This window comes from Diaphorina citri, unplaced genomic scaffold (assembly GCF_000475195.1).
Source record: "Diaphorina citri unplaced genomic scaffold, Diaci psyllid genome assembly version 1.1 scaffold141, whole genome shotgun sequence".
Taxonomy (NCBI): Eukaryota; Metazoa; Arthropoda; class Insecta; order Hemiptera; family Psyllidae; genus Diaphorina; species Diaphorina citri.
Genome location: NW_007377578.1, coordinates 229,908 through 251,690, shown reverse-complemented (window position 1 = coordinate 251,690; position 21,783 = coordinate 229,908). Strand labels below are relative to the sequence as shown.

Here is a 21,783-nt window from a genome sequence, read left to right as displayed (position 1 = left end):
ACTCCTCGGTCTGGTCCCTCGGAGTGAATCAGGTGTTCCACTTATCCTAGAACAAGATTTTGAAATCATCTCAGGTGAATGTCCATTTTAATCAGCTCCGACGTTACGCCTGAGAATTTGATAAGGCGGCGCGTTTTTGGGGTCGGGGCGGGGAATGGGGTTTACACTAATCACTTGTTCTGTGTGGAGAGAATTTTGTCCTTCCTGGCGACAATTACAAAACGGCAAGGTGCAAGGTGAGTGTGAAATTTCATCCATCCTTGGTTGGCGTGTGTGTGGAGGAAGGAGAGGGAGAATTTGGAGGACCTTTTGTAAATGAGATATTCCTTCAATAAATATGGGCTATTGAGATAATGAGATATACTAGTTTTGGGAGAATAAAAGTAATTTAAGCTGGTACTGGTACCCAGATTTTTTTTGCCGAAGCCCGGTTTCTTTGAGGAACTTTGTCTGCAGGAGTTTCTCTGAGGAAGAGATAAGGCGGCGCGTTTTTGGGGTCGGGGCGGGGAATGGGGTTTACACTAATCACTTGTTCTGTGTGGAGAGAATTTTGTCCTTCCTGACGACAATTACAAAACGGCAAGGTGCAAGGTGAGTGTGAAATTTCATCCATCCTTGGTTGGCGTGTGTGTGGAGGTAGGAGAGGGAGAAGTTGGAGGACCTGCTCCCTATTGTAAATGAGATATTCCTTCAATAAATATGGGCTATTGAGATAATGAGATATACTAGTTTTGGGGGAATAAAAGTAATTTAAGCTGGTACCCAGATTTTTTTGCCGAAGCCCGGTTTCTCTGAGGAACTTTGTCTGCAGGAGTTTCTCTGAGGAATAGAAGGAGGCAGACAAGATGATGTAGAGATACGACAGAGAAAACATGAGAAATAAAAACTTATAAAAGTTAATGTGAGAAAGAAAAACACGCTAGCTTAAAAGAAATGAAGTCCGGACGATCCTGACGTTTGTTTTATTAACTCAAGTTGTAATAATGATTATTAATAACAACTTTTAATAATGAAAATATATTAGATATTGTAAATATTCGACCATCTTATGATACTCCACTCTGAGTTATATTGAGTTTTTAAATTGTTTAACAAGTCATAGTCACATCACTATCAATAACTCCTACTGGTCATCATTATGCAAATAAAGCGATGCTATGGTCCATTTTATACCTCATAATTAGTCATCCTAAGTACTGGGTGGACCTGAAGAGTGTCCTCTAGGGCCCCTAGAATCTCCTTAATTGATAAAATGTGTAGCAATGTAGCATGGGTACGAGTATGTTTATTTTTGATCCATACTTCATTACCTTGAAACTCGCTGTGTTACTGTTTCGGTTTCAGTGTCAAAGGCACACTGTTTTATATAATTATCAGGAATATCAATATCATGTTGTGCTATTATATAGGTGCCACCCTGTATTGGTCTCGAGTATTTCTATTTTTATTTCTTACCTATGAAATGATGTGTCTTTGCACTTCTCTGAGGAATACTACTCCAATATGTATTTTATTTGACCAAGATTATAGCGAAATTCTGCTTCGTTTCTGCTGGAATGTAAAATAAGGGTCGGGAAAAAGTTTAAATTTTTATCTTTTCTCATTAAAAAATTATTTATGGGACAGAAATAACGACACCCTCCCTTTTTATTTCCTCCCGCTAAACCCCCGTCTTTGCACGTACAATTTAACTCGTGATGAAGAGGCATACACGATAACATTTCCTGGGTTATTTCTTCTTTGCGAGATAGTCATTCTTTCTACGAATATTTGAAATGGATGGAAAATGGAACTGTGTTGGTGAACCGGGGTCTATTTTATTTGTTTAAATAAATTATGTAAATGCCTATGTGCCAAAAAAAAAACATTGTCCAATCAATGGTGAGACCTAATATTCAACTCGGACCTACTCGTAGGGCTTAATCTGTACCATCCTTCCTCTGTTCTTATTAGCTCCAGTGGTTGCATTCTTGGTTAATACTAAATAACTAATAAGGAGTAAATAAATTTATGTAAATGCCTATGTGCAAAAAAAAAAAAAAAAAAAAAAATCATTGTCCAATCAATGGTGAGACCCAAGATTCAACTCGGACCTACTCGTAGGGCTTACTTAATCTGTACCATCCATCCTCTGTTCTTATTAGCTCCAGTGGTTGCATTCTTGGTTAGTACTATAACTAATAAGGAGAAATAGGTAAAGTCTTAACCAAGAATACAACCACTATGAGGACCAAATCGGAACAAGACTCTTTTGGTCATCGATATGTAGGACATTCCATACTTCTTCTATGAGAAGTATTGTACTTCTTATGTCCATACAAAGTGTGAACAGTATAGCAATAAACAACCATGTATGTTGAAATGTTGGTGACATTAGGTATGTCAGTGAGAATCCTATTTACAGGTGTTTTATGACGAGATCGTGAAATTCCAAATAGGTAAAGTCTTAACCAAGAATACAACCACTATGAGGACCAAATCGGAACAAGACTCTTTTGGTCATCGATATGTAGGACATTCTATACTTCTTCTATGAGAAGTATTGTACTTCTTAATATGTCCATACAAAGTGTGAACAGTAGCAATAAACAACTATCTATGTTGAAATGTTGGTGACATTAGGTATGTCAGTGAGAATCCTATTTGCAAGTGTTTTATGACGAGATCGTGAAATTCCATTGCAATTTGGAAGCTCACAAAGAACAAAACACATTGAATATTTTCTTCCAGTTCAATTTTAGGATTTAACCTATCCACGAATTCAACGTTAGAAAAAGATCTCTAAAATGGATTACTACGTAATATTTTTCCATGTCTTTATGTTCTAAATGAGCTAACAATTCGCATGAGCGATGGGAACTTTATGAAACAGAAAGCTGACGCAGATTTTGTTTCGGTCTGTTTCAGAGGTGAAAATTAACGCCGAAAATCCGGGGCGTGGTTATTTGTAAAAATAATTGTGAGTGAAAGGATCAAAAATGAGCAAAAAGCTAAGTCACAAAGAAAAGAAGCAGCTGAAGAAGCAGTCAAAATATCAGCAAGAACTGAGCGCCTTGTCTGGTGGTCAGGGAACCGATGAATTGGAAAATTTCACCGTGTCTCAAAGTTCAAAAGCAAGTTCTAAACGCTCTACAGTTGATGATAATTCTGTAGATATAAAAGTCGAGAACTTCAGCTTGTCGCCGTGTCTCAAAGTTCAAAAGCAAGTTCTAAACGCTCTACAGTTGATGATAATTCTGTAGATATAAAAGTCGAGAACTTCAGCTTGTCTGCTAAAGGCGTGGAACTTTTTCACAATGCAAACCTACAGATCGCTAGTGGAAGAAGGTATGGCCTTGTAGGTCCTAATGGACATGGCAAGACTACTTTATTACGTCATATCGCAACAAGAGCGTTGGCCATTCCCTCTAGCATTGACCTTTTGTATTGTGAGCAAGAAGTAGAAGCGAGTGACGATTCAGCAGTGAATATTGTACTGAGTGCAGATAAGAATAGAGTAAAGTTACTCAAGGAATGTTCTAAACTGGAACGTGATGAATCGGGAGACAATCAACTACGTTGGCCATTCCCTCTAGCATTGACCTTTTGTATTGTGAGCAAGAAGTAGAAGCGAGTGACGATTCAGCAGTGAATATTGTACTGAGCGCAGATAAGAATAGAGTAAAGTTACTCAAGGAATGTTCTAAACTGGAACGTGATGAATCGGGAGACAATCAACTGAGACTTACTGAGGTGTATGACGAACTGAAATCTATAGAGGCAGATGCTGCAGAACCTAGAGCAAGACGTATCCTGGCCGGTTTGGGATTCACTAAGGAAATGCAAGAGAAGTCGACCAAAGAGTTCTCTGGTGGCTGGAGGATGAGGGTATCCTTAGCAAGAGCTCTCTTCCTAGAGCCTACATTACTCCTGTTGGATGAACCTACAAACCATTTGGACTAACTAAGACTTACTGAGGTGTATGACGAACTGAAATCTATAGAGGCAGATGCTGCAGAACCTAGAGCAAGACGTATCCTGGCCGGTTTAGGATTCACTAAGGAAATGCAAGAGAAATCAACCAAAGAGTTCTCTGGTGGCTGGAGGATTAGGGTATCCCTAGCAAGAGCTCTCTTCCTAGAGCCTACATTACTCCTGTTGGATGAACCTACAAACCATTTGGACCTGAACGCAGTTATCTGGTTGGACAATTATTTACAGACTTGGAAGAAAACTTTACTTGTGGTATCTCACGATCAAAGTTTCTTGAATAATATTTGCACTGATATCATTCATCTGGACATGAAGAAATTGTTCTACTACAAAGGAAACTTTACGTTGTTCAAGAAAATGTACGTTCAGAAACGTAAAGAATTGACAAAAGAATACGAGCTGCAGGAAAAACAAATAAGAGAAATGAAATCCCAGGGCATGTCAAAAGAAAAGGCTGAAAGGCAGCATAGTCACAAAGCGTTGAAAGAACAAGCAAGAAAACGGGTTCAGAAGGATGATGACGATGAACCTAAGGAACTTCTAGAGAAACCTCGCGAGTATATCGTCAAGTTCCGCTTTCCTAACCCACCATACTTACCACCACCTGTACTAGGTCTACATGACGTCACCTTTGGTTATCCCGGAGGAAAAGTTCTTCTTGAGAAGGTCAACTTTGGTCTTGACATGGAATCACGAGTGGCACTTGTCGGACCCAATGGTATTGGAAAGTCAACGTTTCTGAATTTACTTAAAGGTGAACTAACGCCCAACAAGGGTGAGCTGAGAAAAAGTCCAAGACTCCGCATTGGAAAGTTTGATCAACATGTCTACATGACGTCACCTTTGGTTATCCCGGAGGAAAAGTTCTTCTTGAGAAGGTCAACTTTGGTCTTGACATGGAATCACGAGTGGCGCTTGTCGGACCCAATGGTATTGGAAAGTCAACGTTCCTGAATTTACTCAAAGGTGAACTAACGCCCAACAAGGGTGAGCTAAGGAAAAGTCCAAGACTCCGTATTGGAAAGTTCGATCAACACTCTGGTGAACACCTGTTCCCTGATGATACGCCTTGCGAATATCTCATGAAACTCTTCAACCTTCCTTACGAGAAATCACGTCGACAGTTGGGAATGTTTGGTCTGCCTAGCTACGCGCATACGATTCCCATACGAGACTTGTCTGGGGGACAGAAGGCTCGTGTTGCTTTGGCTGAACTAACTCTTTGACACCAACATGAAGTTAATAACAAGAGGCTATATTGACCTGGGGGTTACTATTTTCAATTGTAACAATTTTGTCTGAGAAGTATTCTGTGTCGTTTTGGAAACCCAAACTTTGGGCAGTTCGTCAATATTTTTTATTGATTGTTTTTCTCTACCTATACGCAGTAATACGCACTCCTAGTCTTACTTCTCGACTTATGTTGCAACGGGGCCTTTTTTTATTTCACTTAATCCATCACGTACTCACGTGTTATTTCATTACGAAATCGGAGAACTAATTATGCTCAACCATGATTCAGAAGAGAGTTGAAAAATGTACACTATTTGAACATGCTCATACAATTTAGTACAATATTACAGCTGTGTTTTTTCGGATTATTTATTATTTTTGACGATCTTTACGAAAAAAATACATTTGGACAGTTATATTTTTCATGAGAATCATCCATGATTCAGAAGAGAGTTGAAAAATGTACACTATTTGAACATGCTCATACAATTTAGTACAATATTACAGCTGTGTTTCCTGAATTGTCCTCACTAGGCTAAAAATTGCACGATTAGAGTTTTTAGCAGGAGACCCTGTGCATAAAATTCCAAGATACCTACAGGTGAATCGTGGTAAGCTTGTCTCGATTACTTGTCTAGATTAGCTTTCCTTATTCTCATTATTATAATTGAAATTTGCATGACCATTGTAAACTATGCGGTTATGTAATAGGGACCCAAGATCTTTATCCTATGAATCCTATCTTTCAGGTAAGTCAGTTTGATTTCTTCAAAAGCTATGAACTTGTGAACTGGTACTTTCTAGAGAATCTAAATATATCTTCAGACTATAGATATTAGATAAACCTCTTTTACATCATATATATTGTACATAATACATATTTACTTTCGTTTACGTATGTTTATATTGTTTATTAGCGTTGCTACAGGTAACCAGTACCTACAATTGTTATATTATTGTCAGCATAGAACGGTCATTGTGAAGTTCATTGTCAAAGTTAAAGATAATAAGTTTAATAACATGACAATTTAGTGTATGTTGTTGTTATTGTTTCCTTCTGTATGTCACGTGTTTTTATGGGTGTTTTCCATTTGAATGTCACCATATGTGGGTACAGCTACAGAGTGACTTAAAATAAGGTGCGTTCCATTTTGTAGAATTCTAGACTTTTAGAGTATTTTTGGGTTATCCTCTGAAGAGTATTAAATGAAATATCTGAAAACTAAAGACATCTCATGTTTTCTAAAAGTTAGAGACACCCATTCTTCATTCGTTGAATGTTTTGGGACAAACGTACATATGTACATGCAAAGATAAAGGAGGTGAACCACATAAATAATTTCCCCGGACATTGTCGACGTTTTGTTTTTCCCCACTAGTCGAATCGGTGGATTCAGCTTTTTAGCTAAGTTAGTAAATTCTCTTTAGGGATGTGCTATTCATTTTTAGATCAATACTCAGCAACTCCTCTTTTGTGTTAGCAGGGAAGTTTAATGCTCTGTCATTGAAACTATTTGCTGATATGTAGCACTAAAGTATTTGCTGATAGCACGATCATAAAACATCATGGGTGAGACACATTTGGGGCAGTGGTGTAGTCTTCATGGAAGCTGGGGAATCATCGCTTTCCTTCCTCTCTACGGTTCTTTTTTTTCACCCTCCTACTTCCCACTTACCGAAAATAGTGATTATTCAACCTTGGACCACTAGCAGATCAGCTTGGTGTTTTTCTTTCGGAAACAGAAAATTCCCCTTCTTCTGAAGCTCATTTCCCATTTTTTGACGTGCCTGTAGTAAACCATTGGAAATCCGCCATCTTGAGGAGGGAAAATCCGTTTCCGAAAGGAAAAAACACCTTCGCTGTACAACAAACTGTACATATGTGGGTTCATAAAGCTTCCATTTTCGTGGTAGTTCCGTTTCCAACAGGAAAGGTCATACGTCTTCCTCATTTCAACGGTATGTACATTGTACACTTGTGTCGTGGTATTTGCTCGCAATGTGAGAGGTTTTGATTGGTTCAGGGAAGCAGAATCCTTATGCGGGTTCCTTTAAGATTTTATACGCCTTGAAGACACCTTTTGAGTCCAGAGTCCTGATGAGGATTATTTGCTGGTAGGACCTTTCATCCAGGGACCCCCATGACCCATGAGGGTCCCTGGAGGGTTGAAGTGGAAACCACTACCGTTTCAATTAGGCTGTTATTAGACTGGTGGGGCAAAGAGGCTTGGGCTTTCTGTTACTAGACTGTTGGGATAAAGGGACTATTCATGTTGGAATAAAGCGACTTGGGCTTTCTGTTACTACATAGACTGTCACATACTACATTATTATTGGGTTGGGTTATTAAGAGCTATTCATTCACCATTCAGGGCATTTCAGGCACTATAAATAGGTCATATTTCTATCTATTCAACAATACCATCCCTTTCAGGAATGGCTCCCTGGGGTGATAACATGCAGGGTATCCTACGTCATCGTCATCAAGGACTTGAGGGTTGGGAATTGCATGTTGCTATTTCTGCACCTAATAATATCAGTAACATATTGTGACTGTTTCTTCTCGTCCATCTGATGAGAGGCATGCTACGACACAGACCACATGCGTCTAATGTAGCAGTTATTTCATTGCTACGAAATAAAAACGGCGGTGGAACACTCGTCTTTTTTTAAAAAAATACCTTTATTGGTTTATTATCAATGGCACTCACTACTTTAAACTCTTTGTAGGGCAGTAGATCAAGTGAAACCCTTTCTGTAGGGCCGTTCCCTCTGGTACAATTTCTCCTAGGCTGCGCTCATCAGGGGTCCCCAAATCAAAGAAATTGTTACCAGGGGGACATTGTTGAAGTTGGGCCCGATTAGGCTATTAACAACTCTACTTTTTATCTGTATAGAATTTATTCTGTACCAAATACCTAAGACCTTGTTTAGACTGCGGGAGTAAAGTTACTTTTAGTCTCATTTCGGCAGTATAAACGGGGTATATTCTATTCTACTTCTCTGTAGAGCTATTAGCTACTGAATTTGTTTGGAGTGAATTTTGTGTTGTTCGGTCATTAGATAGACTGCGGGAGTAAAGTTACTTTTAGTCTCATTTCGGCAGTATAAACGGGGTATATTCTATTCTACTTCTCTGTAGAGCTATTAGCCACTGAATGTGTTTGGAGTGAATTTTGTGTTGTTCGGTCATTAGGAAGATGCTCAAGTTTCCAGCCAGAAGCGTAACACACTGTCGTGGCAGTTTTCTGTAAACAAAAGCGTTCATCTTGTGGCAGACGTCACAATCAAAACAATCCACCCGTAAACAAGGTGTTGTTTATAGTTAGAAGATTCATTGACTTGGATCATGCATGGGCCTTTCGGTACGGTGAAGGAAAATCTTCGGGGTGTGATACTATTAGTATTGGTAAAAGTAGGGCCATCGCCTATTTAAGCCCTATGTCACTGCGACCTGAAAAGATTTTGTAGTTTTCTTTCAGTAACTTGAAATATCGAATTATATCGTACCATCCTGTCCTCTGTATAGACTTCTTCCATTGAACAATATTACCACGTTGACCGCTTTAGTTTTCTGGATCAAAACGAATTACGTACTTTGCAGTTCTTCCAGTTCCAGACCTCAAGAGACTTGTCAAGGGCAACCAATGTTTGGTCTTATAATAATCCATCTTTCAAATACTTCTCTTTCTGAGACATTCGTAGAAGCTTAACCCATATTTTGGGGCATTTGCCCCTACACCTAAGCCTAAGCCTCAGGCCTCAGGTCAAAGCTAATATTTCGAATTTCCTTATATCACCTGTCCTTACTTAATTGAAATAATTATCCTCAGTCCCCCACTATCTACCATTCTGGTCGATGTTTTCCTCATTGCCTTTGTAGTGAACAAATTTGCTTTCTCATGTTTCTAGATTTTGTGTCTAGCGTTAATGAGTCAACTTTTCTTCAAATCAAACGCCAAACAAATTTCGACCATCGTCACACGCCGCCCTCCTAAAAGTCTTTGATGACTCTTGTTAATTCGACTCATTTGTTTACCTTTTATGTTGTTTTTTATGGTGACCTGATAAGAGTTGGTCATTTTGTCAATATTCTCCAATCGGCATCTCTTCAGTTTAATTCTTGATTCCGTGGATTTCTCATGTAATGAGTTTATTGAACAATTTTTTGCGGTCGGGTCGGTAGGGTAGCGGGTAGGGACACTTTGGAAAACTAATTTTAAGTACACTAGGGTAGGTTGCAATGCGGAAATTTCCAATTGGCACATTAAACAATGCACTTTCATTGCAATACTTTGATTGGTGATACAATTTGCGATAGGCTATAACAAGGCATTTCTTTCACCAAAAGGTGTTATTGTTGTTAGTCTCACAGTGATAATAATTGATAATACTTTCCTGGAGAGCGAAAAAATTATCAAGCTGTTATAAAATTATCGATTTAAGCTTTATTCAATTTATTTTTATTGAGGGGGGGAAAAAACATTTATTTTTGCAAAAACGTGATACACTGATGGCTTATTTAATTAATCTTGGGCAGGTATAAATAATTATGATGTATGTTGTTTCCTCCATTAAAAGATTGACAATTCGTTCCTTTGTAACATTTCTTATCTCCTACATTTGCTTTTTGAATGAACAAATGTAATTATAAATTAGAGTACCCTGTTATTGTAAGTAGGTGCCGTTTAACAATATACTTCTTGTGGTACTCAGAGTAAACTAAATATGTATGTTGTTTCCTCCATTAAAAGATTGACAATTCGTTCCTTTGTAACATTTCTTATCTCCTACATTTGCTTTTTGAATGAATAAATGTAATTATAATAATTAGAGTACCCTGTTATTGTAAGTAGGTGCCGTTTAACAATATACTTATCGTGGTACTCAGAGTAAACATCCGAGAAAAAACATTGTATGTAAACAAAGTACCTAACTCTCACAGTCCCACTACTTTCGAAATACGAGGTAATTTTTTCAAGCTTTAACCACTCACACTGGTTAGCCTTTTTTTTTAGGGTGAGTCAACAAAATCTGTTATATCACCTGTTAGGACTTGTGCGTTGAAATAATGTACAAACCTACAAACTCCACTTTTGTATAGACAAATCTGTAGGTACCGTCCAGTTCTTCGAGTTCCCAGACCTCAAGAGACTTGTCAAGGGCAACCAATGTTTGGTCTTATAATAATCCATCTTTCAAATACTTATCTTTCTGAGACAGTAGAAGCTTAACCCATATTTTGGGGCATTTGCCCCTACACCTAAGCCTAAGCCTCAGGTCAAAGCTAATATTTCGAATTCCCTTATATCACCTGTCCTTACTTAATTGAAATCATTATCGTCAGTCCCCCACTATCTACCATTCTGGTCGATGTTTTCCTCATTGCCTTTGTAGTGAACAAATTTGCTTTCTCATGTGTCTAGATTTTGTGTCTAGCGTTTCTCAGGGTACATTGATTTATCCGCATTCTCGCTCTTTTGCTTAAAATGTCCATGTCCATAATTTTATTGTTCATGTTTGTTCTTTACCATTTTGTAGGATCAGGTAGAGAGGAAATCTCGTACATCTCATCCGGATATTCTGGGTAATGTTTATGACACCGGCACGGAACTATAAACTACATACAGGGTGGCTCAGTGTAGCAAATAAATTGATATTGCTAGACTTTAGATTTAAAGGCAGGCTTGAAAATCTCTCCTACAGTAGGCTTCATGCCGGCCATTCACGCTCTGATCGTCTGACAGACCTAAATCTGCCAAACCATCAGACGGTCTGAAGCTCTGAGCGTGAGAGGCCCGAATAAGAATCATAAAAGACTGCCTTTTGGTTCTCTTTATGATTCGATAATAGATTCAAAATTTGAGATACAAGCCAATTCTGAAATATAGGTACCTATAAACTAATCGATAGGAGTGAAAATGACACCTTCAAGTCTTTTTTTTTTTAAGCAAAATTTTCCGTTTGGGTCAAATCTATGGAGGTTAATAATTATTGTCTCATTATAGTGAGACATTTCTTCGATTCTTCTCTTCCTCTTACCTTTCTCACTGTGGTTTACTTCTCATTCTCTGTTGTTGCCTATTGTTTTACTTGTCTTCTTAACAATCTTTTCTTTTTTTACATCTTTCTTATAAATCTTTCTCTTTTTCCATCCATCTTCTGTCTGTCCTTTACCCCGTCTATTACAGATTTCTCTGTCAAAATTTTGATTGATAGAGAAAATATTTTCACATAAATTTATCGTTTTTGTCTTCTTGCGTTGTGTAGTTAGTCCCCACTAAGTGGTGGGTGGGTGGGGGAGTAGCGATTTTGTGAAGCTATGTACTCGTATGTCTATTTGGTTGAGGAACTGAGGTTCCAATTTTAAGGATAGATGGGGTCGTCGTATGGCTTGTAGTTAAATGTTGGAAGGAGTTAGGAGAATATCTAGGATGCATTTGCCAAAAATAATTTATTATTGAAACTTCCAGAATAATTTTGTTCCTAACTTTACAACCCATCCTGTACAAAGTATTAATTTTTACTTTCTATTTCTTTTACAACCCACCCAGTACAAAATATTAATATCTACCTACTGTGCAGCTATGTACTCGTATGTCTATTTGGTTGAGGAACTGAGGTTCCAATTTTAAGGATAGATGGGGTCGTCGTATGGCTTGTAGTTGTAGTTAAATGTTGGAAGGAGATAGGAGAATATCTAGGATGCATCTGCCAAAAATAATTTATTATTGAAACTTCCAGAGTAATTTTGTTCCTAACTTTACAACCCATCCTGTACAAAATATTAATTTTTACTTTCTATTTCTCTTACAACCCACCCAGTACAAAATATTAATATCTACCTAATATGTTTCTTTTCTTTAACTTCCACTTTTTACTCTTGTGAGAATAATGTTTGTTCCTAAAATCCCGTTTTGAAGTTATCAGTTTGGTTATATTTTAACAAGTAGCTCATTACTTTTACTAATGTTTAACATCATTTGCGGCGTGTTTACTTTTCATTTGATCGAATCAATCATGTGATACTCAAATCCACTTCCTGACGAGTTTCTTGTTTGATAAACAGACCGAAACTTCTTCTAATCTCTCCATTTTCACATATTATTCAATCCACATTAATATAATAAGGGGGATAAACTCGAAATACTTCGGACTTGGGAAAAAAATCTTCCTTATTTCATCTGTCTCTTGGCTACAAGCTACAACTTCAACCGAGTTTAAATATGTTTGTTGTTGTTTACAAATGCAAAAGAATTAGCTATTAGGCCATTTTCCTAACTCAAATATAAAACCATAAAAAGTCCCCTTATAAATTTGGTTAAAATACAGAACAAAATGAAAAGGTGCCCGTAGAAATGGCACGTTGAATGCACCAGTTCACAATGGTTTACTGAAGTTAACCAACGTTGCGCGTGGTTGGTATCCGGATGGGTGACCATCGGGGCAATCACGTTTGCTGGCATTTCTTCATACTTATTTTAAATTCAAATACATTTTAATTGCATTCGACCATTATGACAGTTCAGTTGAGGCCCCCGTTTAGATACCTTACTTCCAGCACAGGCACTAATAATTAACCCCATGACCAACCTCAGTGGTGTAGTGGTTAGCGCGGTGGACTTCGGATCTGGAGGTTGGTGGTTCGAGTCCAAGTCAAGTCATACAATTTAGTGTATTAAGCAGGGAGCGACATTTGTGAGGAGCATTTATGCTTAACACTATTAAAGTTCCTTTTTTTTAAATAAATTCCATGACATGAAATTTAGCGTAGTGTATTAAGCAGGGAACGACATTTGTGACAAGCATTTATGCTTAACAGATTCAAAATTCCTTTTTTTTTATTATTATTAACCCCGTGACTAACCTATGGTTCATGGTTCATTTTCAGGCACAAGTTCTAGTCAGGAAAGAGAGCCTGGGGTAGAAGAAGATGAAGATGCTTGGAACATATGGAGTAACATAAACAAGGACTGGGACTTCTACTACAAGAAGAAGAATGCCTACCTCAAGGTAAAAAGGAAAAAATATCCATCGTCCATATTTATTTTATTATTATTATTATTATCATTATTTTTTTTTTTTTTTAGATTTACTACATTAGACTAGTCTGACTGGGGGACTTTAAACAGGGAGGATACCAGCCTGAAATTTCCCTTGCTAAAGAAATAGCAAAGGTTGAGTGCGAAGGGCATCCACTCGTAAAAATTTTGTAGCCAAAGGTCAGCTCAAAGCAATCACCCTAGTTAGGCTTGGTTGAGAGGCTGAAGAAAAACACCGACCCCATCTGTAGGTACACTGGAAAAGGCGATAAAGAAGAAGATTAGATTAGACTAGTATATCTTTCCCGATGGATTACTGAAGGTTAAGCAACATTGCACGTGGTCAAGACCGTATGGGTGACCATCGGAACAATAGCGTGATGCTGGCTTTTCTCAGTCCCATTCAGGCTGGGTGAAATTACTGTGAGGCGGGTAGATTGTCGCCGAATGAAGGGTAAAATCCCCGTCACTAAAAACCTCAAAAGTTATATATGTACAGGTATACATTACATACAGTTATACAGTGACTTGAAAACTCAAATATACTGAAGTTCTAATAATTGACAAAATCACACAATGGGTACTAATAACAACTAACCCGTTTGACTTGACTATTAAACGATCAAGATCATGTGTACGGTACCTGTTTCATTACCTTTGTGCTTCCTCTGATTTTTGTCCCTCAGGAGTTGGTCAGAAAAGGCATTCCCCATCACTTCCGCCCTATTGTGTGGCAATACCTGTGTGGAGCCATGGACTCTGACGTGAAGAAACTCTACAAGGAGTATATCAACCAGACTTCAGCATGTGAGAAGGTAAAACCCTTAATAAAGTTTATTGTATTACTTGGATAATGGGACTCATTTGAGCAGTATAATTAAACACAAGTGTAGCAACTTCTTAGGCCAGCCACTCACTATCAGGTAGATCTGACAGGCGGACATGATCAGGTGTACCTGTCAGGTATATCAGTATACTTGGATACTTGAACATTAGTGAAAGATTGTTGTCTTCGTCAAAGTATTGCCGTCATGATTCAACAAGAGTGCGAGTAGGTATTCTTGCCTCTCCTCACTAAAGAAAAAAAAATCGAAGTACCTATCAAAAAATATAAAATCTTCAACGTCCTGAATTTCAATTTGTGTAAGAAATTGAACATTTTATTTTCTTCCCGTTCCCCAGGTCATCAGACGGGACATAGCCCGGACCTATCCCGAGCATGATTTCTTCAAGGAGAAGGATGGCATGGGCCAGGAGTCCCTATTCAATGTGATGAAGGCATACTCACTCCAGGATAGGGAAGTGGGTTATTGCCAAGGCTCTGGATTTATTGTAGGATTATTACTCATGCAGGTAAGTACGCTGAGAAAGAAAAGTGATAAGTTGTCACAAGATGTAATAAACTGCATTATGGAGTTCCGATTTTGGTTCCGAACCTGATTTTGGAGTTCCAAAACTGAGTCACTGGATTGTGCTTCCGACACCCTAATTTTTATTCTCAGTGGGGCGAACTTTAGCAGATAAGTTTCTTTCTCAGAACGGATGGCTTTCTCCTATTCTGTTCTCCTCTCCCAGGTCATATCAGCCACCTGATTTTGGAGTTCCAAAACTGAGTCACTGGATTGTGCTTCCGACACCCTAATTTTTATTCTCAGTGGGGCGAACTTTAGCAGATGAGTTTCTTTCTCAAAACGGATGGCTTTCTCCTATTCTGTCCTCCTCTCCCAGGTCATATCAGCCTTTTTCGAGGTCAAGGTCATATGAGCCTTTTTTTTTGTTGATTTCTAAACTGGTTTTTCAATTGCTCTCATAAGGCTGAGTCCCCAATATAAGCAGTAACAAGTACACGTATCCAGTCCATAATCAAACCAGTACTGATCATGCTCGATGACGCTTAACCTGAGTGTATGTTTTCTAACTTTATACATTTTGGATTTTCAGATGCCGGAAGAGGAAGCATTCGCCATCTTCGTGAAAATCATGCAGGATTACAAGATGAGGGATATGTTTAAACCTTCCATGGCACAGCTAGGCCTCTGTATGTATCAACTGGAGAACTTGGTTCAGGTATGTCTTTCACTGTCATGCAGGTCGCGGGTTCGATTCCCGCCCGGGGCGTATTTTATTAGCATTCAAACTATCACAAAAAAATCCTCATTTTCTTTCGTTTCTGGAACGACTTAATATTTGATGATGATTTTCTCTCGTTCCAGGAACTTCTGCCCGAACTCCACTGTCACTTCCAAGCGCAAAGTTTCCACACGAGTATGTACGCATCGAGTTGGTTCTTGACGCTTTTCACCACGGCCCTCGCACTGCCCACAGCTTACAGGATAATCGACGTGTTTTTGTCGGAAGGCATGGATATTATATTCAAGGTGGCCCTTTGACAAAATCACACAATGGGTACTAATAACAACTAACCCGTTTGACTTGACTATTAAACGATCAAGATCATGTGTACGGTACCTGTTTCATTACCTTTGTGCTTCCTCTGATTTTTGTCCCTCAGGAGTTGGTCAGGAAAGGCATTCCCCATCACTTCCGCCCTATTGTGTGGCAATACCTGTGTGGAGCCATGGACTCTGACGTGAAGAAACTCTACAAGGAGTATATCAACCAGACTTCAGCATGTGAGAAGGTAAAACCCTTAATAAAGTTTATTGTATTACTTGGATAATGGGACTCATTTGAGCAGTATAATTAAACACAAGTGTAGCAACTTCTTAGGCCAGCCACTCACTCTAAGGTAGACCTGACAGGTTACTCTACAAGGAGTATATCAACCAGACTTCAGCATGTGAGAAGGTAAAACCCTTAATAAAGTTTATTGTATTACTTGGATAATGGGACAGTAGTCTCATTTGAGCAGTATAATTAAACACAAGTGTAGCAACTTCTTAGGCCAGCCACTCACCATCAGGTAGACCTGACAGGTACATCTGATCAGGTCTACCTGATAACTGATGAGCACACACACTATCTGGTAGACCTGACAGGCGGACATGATCAGGTGTACCTGTCAGGTATATCAGTATACTTGGATACTTGAACATTAGTGAAAGATTGTTGTCTTCGTCAAAGTATTGCCGTCATGATTCAACAAGAGTGCGAGTAGGTATTCTTGCCTCTCCTCACTAAAGAAAAAAAAATCGAAGTACCTATCAAAAAATATAAAATCTTCAACGTCCTGAATTTCAATTTGTGTAAGAAATTGAACATTTTATTTTCTTCCCGTTCCCCAGGTCATCAGACGGGACATAGCCCGGACCTATCCCGAGCATGATTTCTTCAAGGAGAAGGATGGCATGGGCCAGGAGTCCCTATTCAATGTGATGAAGGCATACTCACTCCAGGATAGGGAAGTGGGTTATTGCCAAGGCTCTGGATTTATTGTAGGATTATTACTCATGCAGGTAAGTACGCTGAGAAAGAAAAGTGATAAGTTGTCACAAGATGTAATAAACTGCATTATGGAGTTCCGATTTTGGTTCCGAACCTGATTTTGGAGTTCCAAAACTGAGTCACTGGATTGTGCTTCCGACACCCTAATTTTTATTCTCAGTGGGGCGAACTTTAGCAGATAAGTTTTCTTTCTCAGAACGGATGGCTTTCTCCTATTCTGTCCTCCTCTCCCAGGTCACATCAGCCTTTTTCGAGGTCAAGGTCATATCAGCCTTTTTCGAGGTCAAGGTCATATCAGCCTTTTTCGAGGTCATGGTCATATCAGCCTTTTTTGTTCATTTCTAAACTGGTTTTTCAATTGCTCTCATTAGGCTGAGTCCCCAATATAAGCAGTAACAAGTACACGTATCCAGTCCATAATCAAACCAGTACTGATCATGCTCGATGACGCTTAACCTGAGTGTATGTTTTCTAACTTTATACATTTTGGATTTTCAGATGCCGGAAGAGGAAGCATTCGCCATCTTCGTGAAAATCATGCAGGATTACAAGATGAGGGATATGTTTAAACCTTCCATGGCACAGCTAGGCCTCTGTATGTATCAACTGGAGAACTTGGTTCAGGTATGTCTTTCACTGTCATGCAGGTCGCGGGTTCGATTCCCGCCCGGGGCGTATTTTATTAGCATTCAAACTATCACAAAAAAATCCTCATTTTCTTTCGTTTCTGGAACGACTTAATATTTGATGATGATTTTCTCTCGTTCCAGGAACTTCTGCCCGAACTCCACTGTCACTTCCAAGCGCAAAGTTTCCACACGAGTATGTACGCATCGAGTTGGTTCTTGACGCTTTTCACCACGGCCCTCGCACTGCCCACAGCTTACAGGATAATCGACGTGTTTTTGTCGGAAGGCATGGATATTATATTCAAGGTGGCCCTGGCTCTACTCGGGATAGGCAAGGAAGCGCTGCTCAGTTTGGACATGGAAGGAATGCTTAAGGTAAGAGTTTAGAAATTAAACGTCACTATATAACTGCGAAGGTTTTCAGTAATAATAATAATAGTGCTTATTTATACTGCTCGCATAGGACTGAAAAGTCCCTTTACTCCAGCAGTAGGCTACTACTATTATTGTGGTCAAATTCTCAAATTATATGAGGATAAAATTCCATACCTCGGCTGGGATTGAACCCACGCCCTCCTGTTTAACAAGCGAGCGTCTTGACCACTACACCACCGAGGTAGGTTGAACATACTCATATTAGGTACCTATGTTTAAATTCTCATTAAATTAGTACCATTATTACACGTATTACCTTTCGAGAAATAGGTGAAGTAGATAGTTATATGTACCACCTACATTTTGGTGGAGATGCCAAAATTACCGCTCAAATTTTCTCTTCACCCCTTTACACCAAAACTGGTCTAAACATTTTGTCTGCTCATAATTAGGTATCTTCTCGGAAGTAGGTATGAAGTGAAAGGTAAACCCAAATCTGAAATGTTTCTTCATTTGGGATTGCATTGTGAGGTATGGAATCCTCCCTTGTACCTAAATACCCCTTAGGTACCCTGTCCTAATATTATGTAGCGTACTTGGAAATTCCCTGTGGAACTCATAAGCGGTTTCCTTAACAACAATATTCCCTATTGCTACATATTCCCTATTATGTTACATATTCCCTATTTTGTAAAGTGTGTTATCACTCCATTATTATTGGTGGTCAGGGCGTTTTTAGGGGGTCCGTCCGGGGCTATTTGACCGGGCGCGGGCTTTTCGAGGGACCCGGAACCAGCTTTTTCAAATAATAATAATAATAATCGCCTATTATGCCTTGAGAAATCCTTGAAAATATTGATGGAATTAAAGGAATATTTCTATAGGATAAAAAAAATGTTAGAAAAGCCCCATTTTTGAAGCTATCACCCCGAGCCCCGGTTAGCCTGAGAGCGCCCCTGTTGATGGAAAGGGGAACTCCATGTGAGGGCGAACATGCTGAATTTCTCTCATATAACTTCTCACGTTTTTGGTCGGTTTGCAACTTTTGACCTGATGGTACAGTGGTTCGTTGCTTCGTTGGTTTGGGTATCTTATGCTAAATGATCCTGAATGTAGGTCACATGAGACTATGAGAGTTATGGTGAATGTTCAGGGAAGGACTGTGCATTCATGTATTGTGTAGGCAAGAAACTTTGGGGAAGGAAAGGACTGTGTATGTTCCATTGTGGAGGCAGGTACATATTTTCAGGGGTCATCTCCCGACTTTGTGCTACTAAAAGTCGCTATACAAGGTTTTTTGTTTTGTTTTTTTTTTTTTTTTTTTTTCAAATATTATCTTAAAATAAATAAAACAAATTATAATTCTCGGAAATATTTACACCTTTATACCAACCTCAGTGGTGTAGAGATTAGCAGGGTGGACTGAATCAGGAGGTTGGATGGTGGTTCCAGTCCAAATCAAGTCATAAATATTAGCGTAGTATATTAAGCGGGAAACGACATTTGTGACAAGCATTTGTGGTTAACACAATTAAAATTCCATAATTAAATATTTTATTTTTCTCAGAAACTCCGCAATGAGAACCGTCTGCTCCGTGGCAAGGTAGAGCTGCTGGAGGCAGAGTCCAGTGAACTCGCCGACCGTTTGGTGCGAGGTCAAGTGTCTCGGGCCGAGGAAGAAGAGACCACCTATGTGGTGCAGCGGGAACTACTGGCGCTGCGCCACACACATCTGGACACGGCGCATACATTGGAGCTGGCGCAGGAAGAGATTCGTCATCTGAGGAGCTTGGTGGAAGCCAATGTAAGTGTACACATCCACCATTTTTCCCCCCTTTATGGACGCATTGAGGGGAAGAAATTTTAAATTAAGTACTGGGCAAAAATTTCTTTAAAGGACTTTTACTCCAAAATATTGTAATGTTCGTAATGATTTGTGGTTCGAGATTTCGGATCTGGAGGTTGGTGGTTCGAGTCCAAGTCCAATAATAAAATCTAGCAGGGTTGTATTATTTTGGGAAACGAGCTTGTGTTATTTTTATGCTTGAAATTCCTATCTCACCCGTTACTTTAGTATTTCATTCAACACAAATAAAAGTTTGCTTTTCTTTTCTAATTTAAACTCTTGTAACTTTTTTTCCTCAGCATAACTCGTGCCAGAGTTCAATGGATGAGGCATCACTAAGCAAGGAGAAGCTAACACAGCGAGAAGAGATGATCAAATGTCTTCAAGACGAGCTGGTCAAAGTAAGACTCACTGTGGCGGAATCTGATGCTTTAGTACGAGACCTGCGAGCCAGGATAGAAGAACTTGAAGAGGTAAGCCCAATAATTCTTGACGTAATGCATGGGTTTACAAGGGCACTATGTTTCCATACAGTACCGTTAGCCCAGTGGTAACGTGCTTGCTTGTCATGCAGAATGTCCTGGGTTTGATGCCCACCATCGACAAAAAATCGTACTCGTTTTTCGATTGCAAACGGGTTACTTTCTGGTGTTCCCGTGTTGACCCAGTTTCATGTGGTCTGTGGACATGGGGAGTATTTTCTCTTCTCCTGTCCTTTGAGAAAGAAACAAAATGCCCATCGGTGAGTCATGCCATCTTGTATGTGTGAAACCCAAATTAATCACCTCTTTTAATGAGATACGTTAATTTGGACACTCTCTAATATACCCCTTTTCATCCCCCTGTTTAGGAGAAGAAAACTCTCCGTGAGTCCACGGTAGACAATTCCGTAGCACATCTTCAGGAAGAACTCATTGCTGTCAAGCTAAGAGAAGCTGAGGCCAACCTATCACTCAAAGATCTGAAGCAAAGTGTAGCCGAACTGAATGCTGCCTGGCTCAAACACTTACAGGTAAACTGATGAACAGATCAAAAGATGACCCACCTTGTTTAGACTGCTGGGGTAAAGGGACTTTTTAGGATAAACAGGGTATAACATTCTATTCTACTTACGTTTACCTCACCTAGGCTGAGTGGGGTCGGAAAAGCCAGCAGTACTGTCCAGAGAGCTTAGTTAGATGGTTGCGGGAACGTCGCTACTAGCCTGGCTCAAACACTTACAGGTAAACTGATGAACAGATCAAAAGATGACCCACCTTGTTTAGACTGCTGGGGTAAAGGGACTTTTTAGTTTCATTCGAGCAGGATAAATAGGGTATAACATTCTATTCTACTTACATTTACCCCACCTAGCCTGAGTGGGTTGCGGGAACGCCGCTACTACAACAAGACGGTCACCCATCCGGATACAAACCACGCGCAAGTTGTTTATCTTAAGTGATTCATGGTGATTGGTACAAGTAGGGCCATCGGCTATAAGAAACGTCCCATGTCACTGCGGCTTTATTAGATATTTTGTGAGTTAGTCCATGGGGAACTAGTACATTCAACGTACTAATGTTGCTGGCTTGAACTCTTTTTTTTAATTTCTCTCTTTTTTTTTTGCAGGAAAGGAAGCCAGATCCTGCCCCTGCACCCGACTCGACTCCGAAGAAGATAGGCAACCTGCTCAACTGGAACTCCACAGAGACTCAGAGGTTAGAGGAAGATCTAATGAGTACCAGGCTGAGAGAGATGGAAGCCGTTACCGAATTGAAACAGCTCAGACTTAAAGTGAGTAGTAGATATGCATTTTTCAGTATAATAGATTATTTATTACTATCTCATTCATCAAGGCGGATGTGGACCGACTGCTTGCACTGCAAAAGGTTCAATACCCACAAAAAAAAAAATCACTCGTATTTTGATTGCAATTACATATTTCAATTGTACAAACACATAATGAGAAAATGGCCTAATGGTCAATGTCCCGACATTTGTAAACAACAACAAACAGTTGTATTTTACTTTCGCTGTATTCTCGCTCACCTGATGAGGGACATACTTCAGGATGGGCAAGTTAGGTCACAGACTACTCAAGTTTAATATTTCTTTGTTACAACATATGAACGACAAACATTAATCTTGAGAGAGAGAGAGAAAAGCGTCCTCATTTACCAAGCGTTCGCTTTAACAACTTGGATAGATAACCATACAATAGGCTTGTTTGTTGATGAATAAAATATCTGGTCGGTTACTCAACAGGTTATGTTCAGTGTGAACCGACATATCCCATAATAAC

The 21,783-nt window shown here is 39.3% G+C and overlaps 2 protein-coding genes across 2 annotated transcripts in view; both read left to right on the top strand.

Moving 5' to 3' along the window:
- The window catches only part of LOC113465657 (ATP-binding cassette sub-family F member 1-like), a 31,647-nt gene extending 26,449 nt beyond the window's left edge, over window positions 1-5,198 (top strand). The window contains exons 2-5 of the mRNA XM_026820357.1: window positions 2,908-3,153; window positions 3,243-3,553; window positions 3,943-4,818; window positions 4,851-5,198. Of these exons, the coding sequence (XP_026676158.1) occupies window positions 2,979-3,153; window positions 3,243-3,553; window positions 3,943-4,818; window positions 4,851-5,198 (1,710 nt within the window). The 5' untranslated portion in view covers window positions 2,908-2,978. The remainder of the gene's footprint in view (window positions 1-2,907; window positions 3,154-3,242; window positions 3,554-3,942; window positions 4,819-4,850) is intronic.
- A 1,573-nt stretch (window positions 5,199-6,771) lies between these two features.
- Window positions 6,772-21,783, top strand: part of LOC103504936 (ecotropic viral integration site 5 ortholog-like) — a 21,547-nt gene continuing 6,535 nt past the window's right edge. Inside the window, exons 1-11 of the mRNA XM_026820356.1 lie at window positions 6,772-6,775; window positions 7,640-7,744; window positions 13,097-13,218; window positions 13,934-14,062; window positions 14,430-14,600; window positions 15,189-15,314; window positions 17,423-17,656; window positions 19,224-19,460; window positions 19,802-19,975; window positions 20,353-20,514; window positions 21,111-21,279. Coding sequence (XP_026676157.1) covers window positions 6,772-6,775; window positions 7,640-7,744; window positions 13,097-13,218; window positions 13,934-14,062; window positions 14,430-14,600; window positions 15,189-15,314; window positions 17,423-17,656; window positions 19,224-19,460; window positions 19,802-19,975; window positions 20,353-20,514; window positions 21,111-21,279 — 1,633 coding nt within the window. The remainder of the gene's footprint in view (window positions 6,776-7,639; window positions 7,745-13,096; window positions 13,219-13,933; window positions 14,063-14,429; window positions 14,601-15,188; window positions 15,315-17,422; window positions 17,657-19,223; window positions 19,461-19,801; window positions 19,976-20,352; window positions 20,515-21,110; window positions 21,280-21,783) is intronic.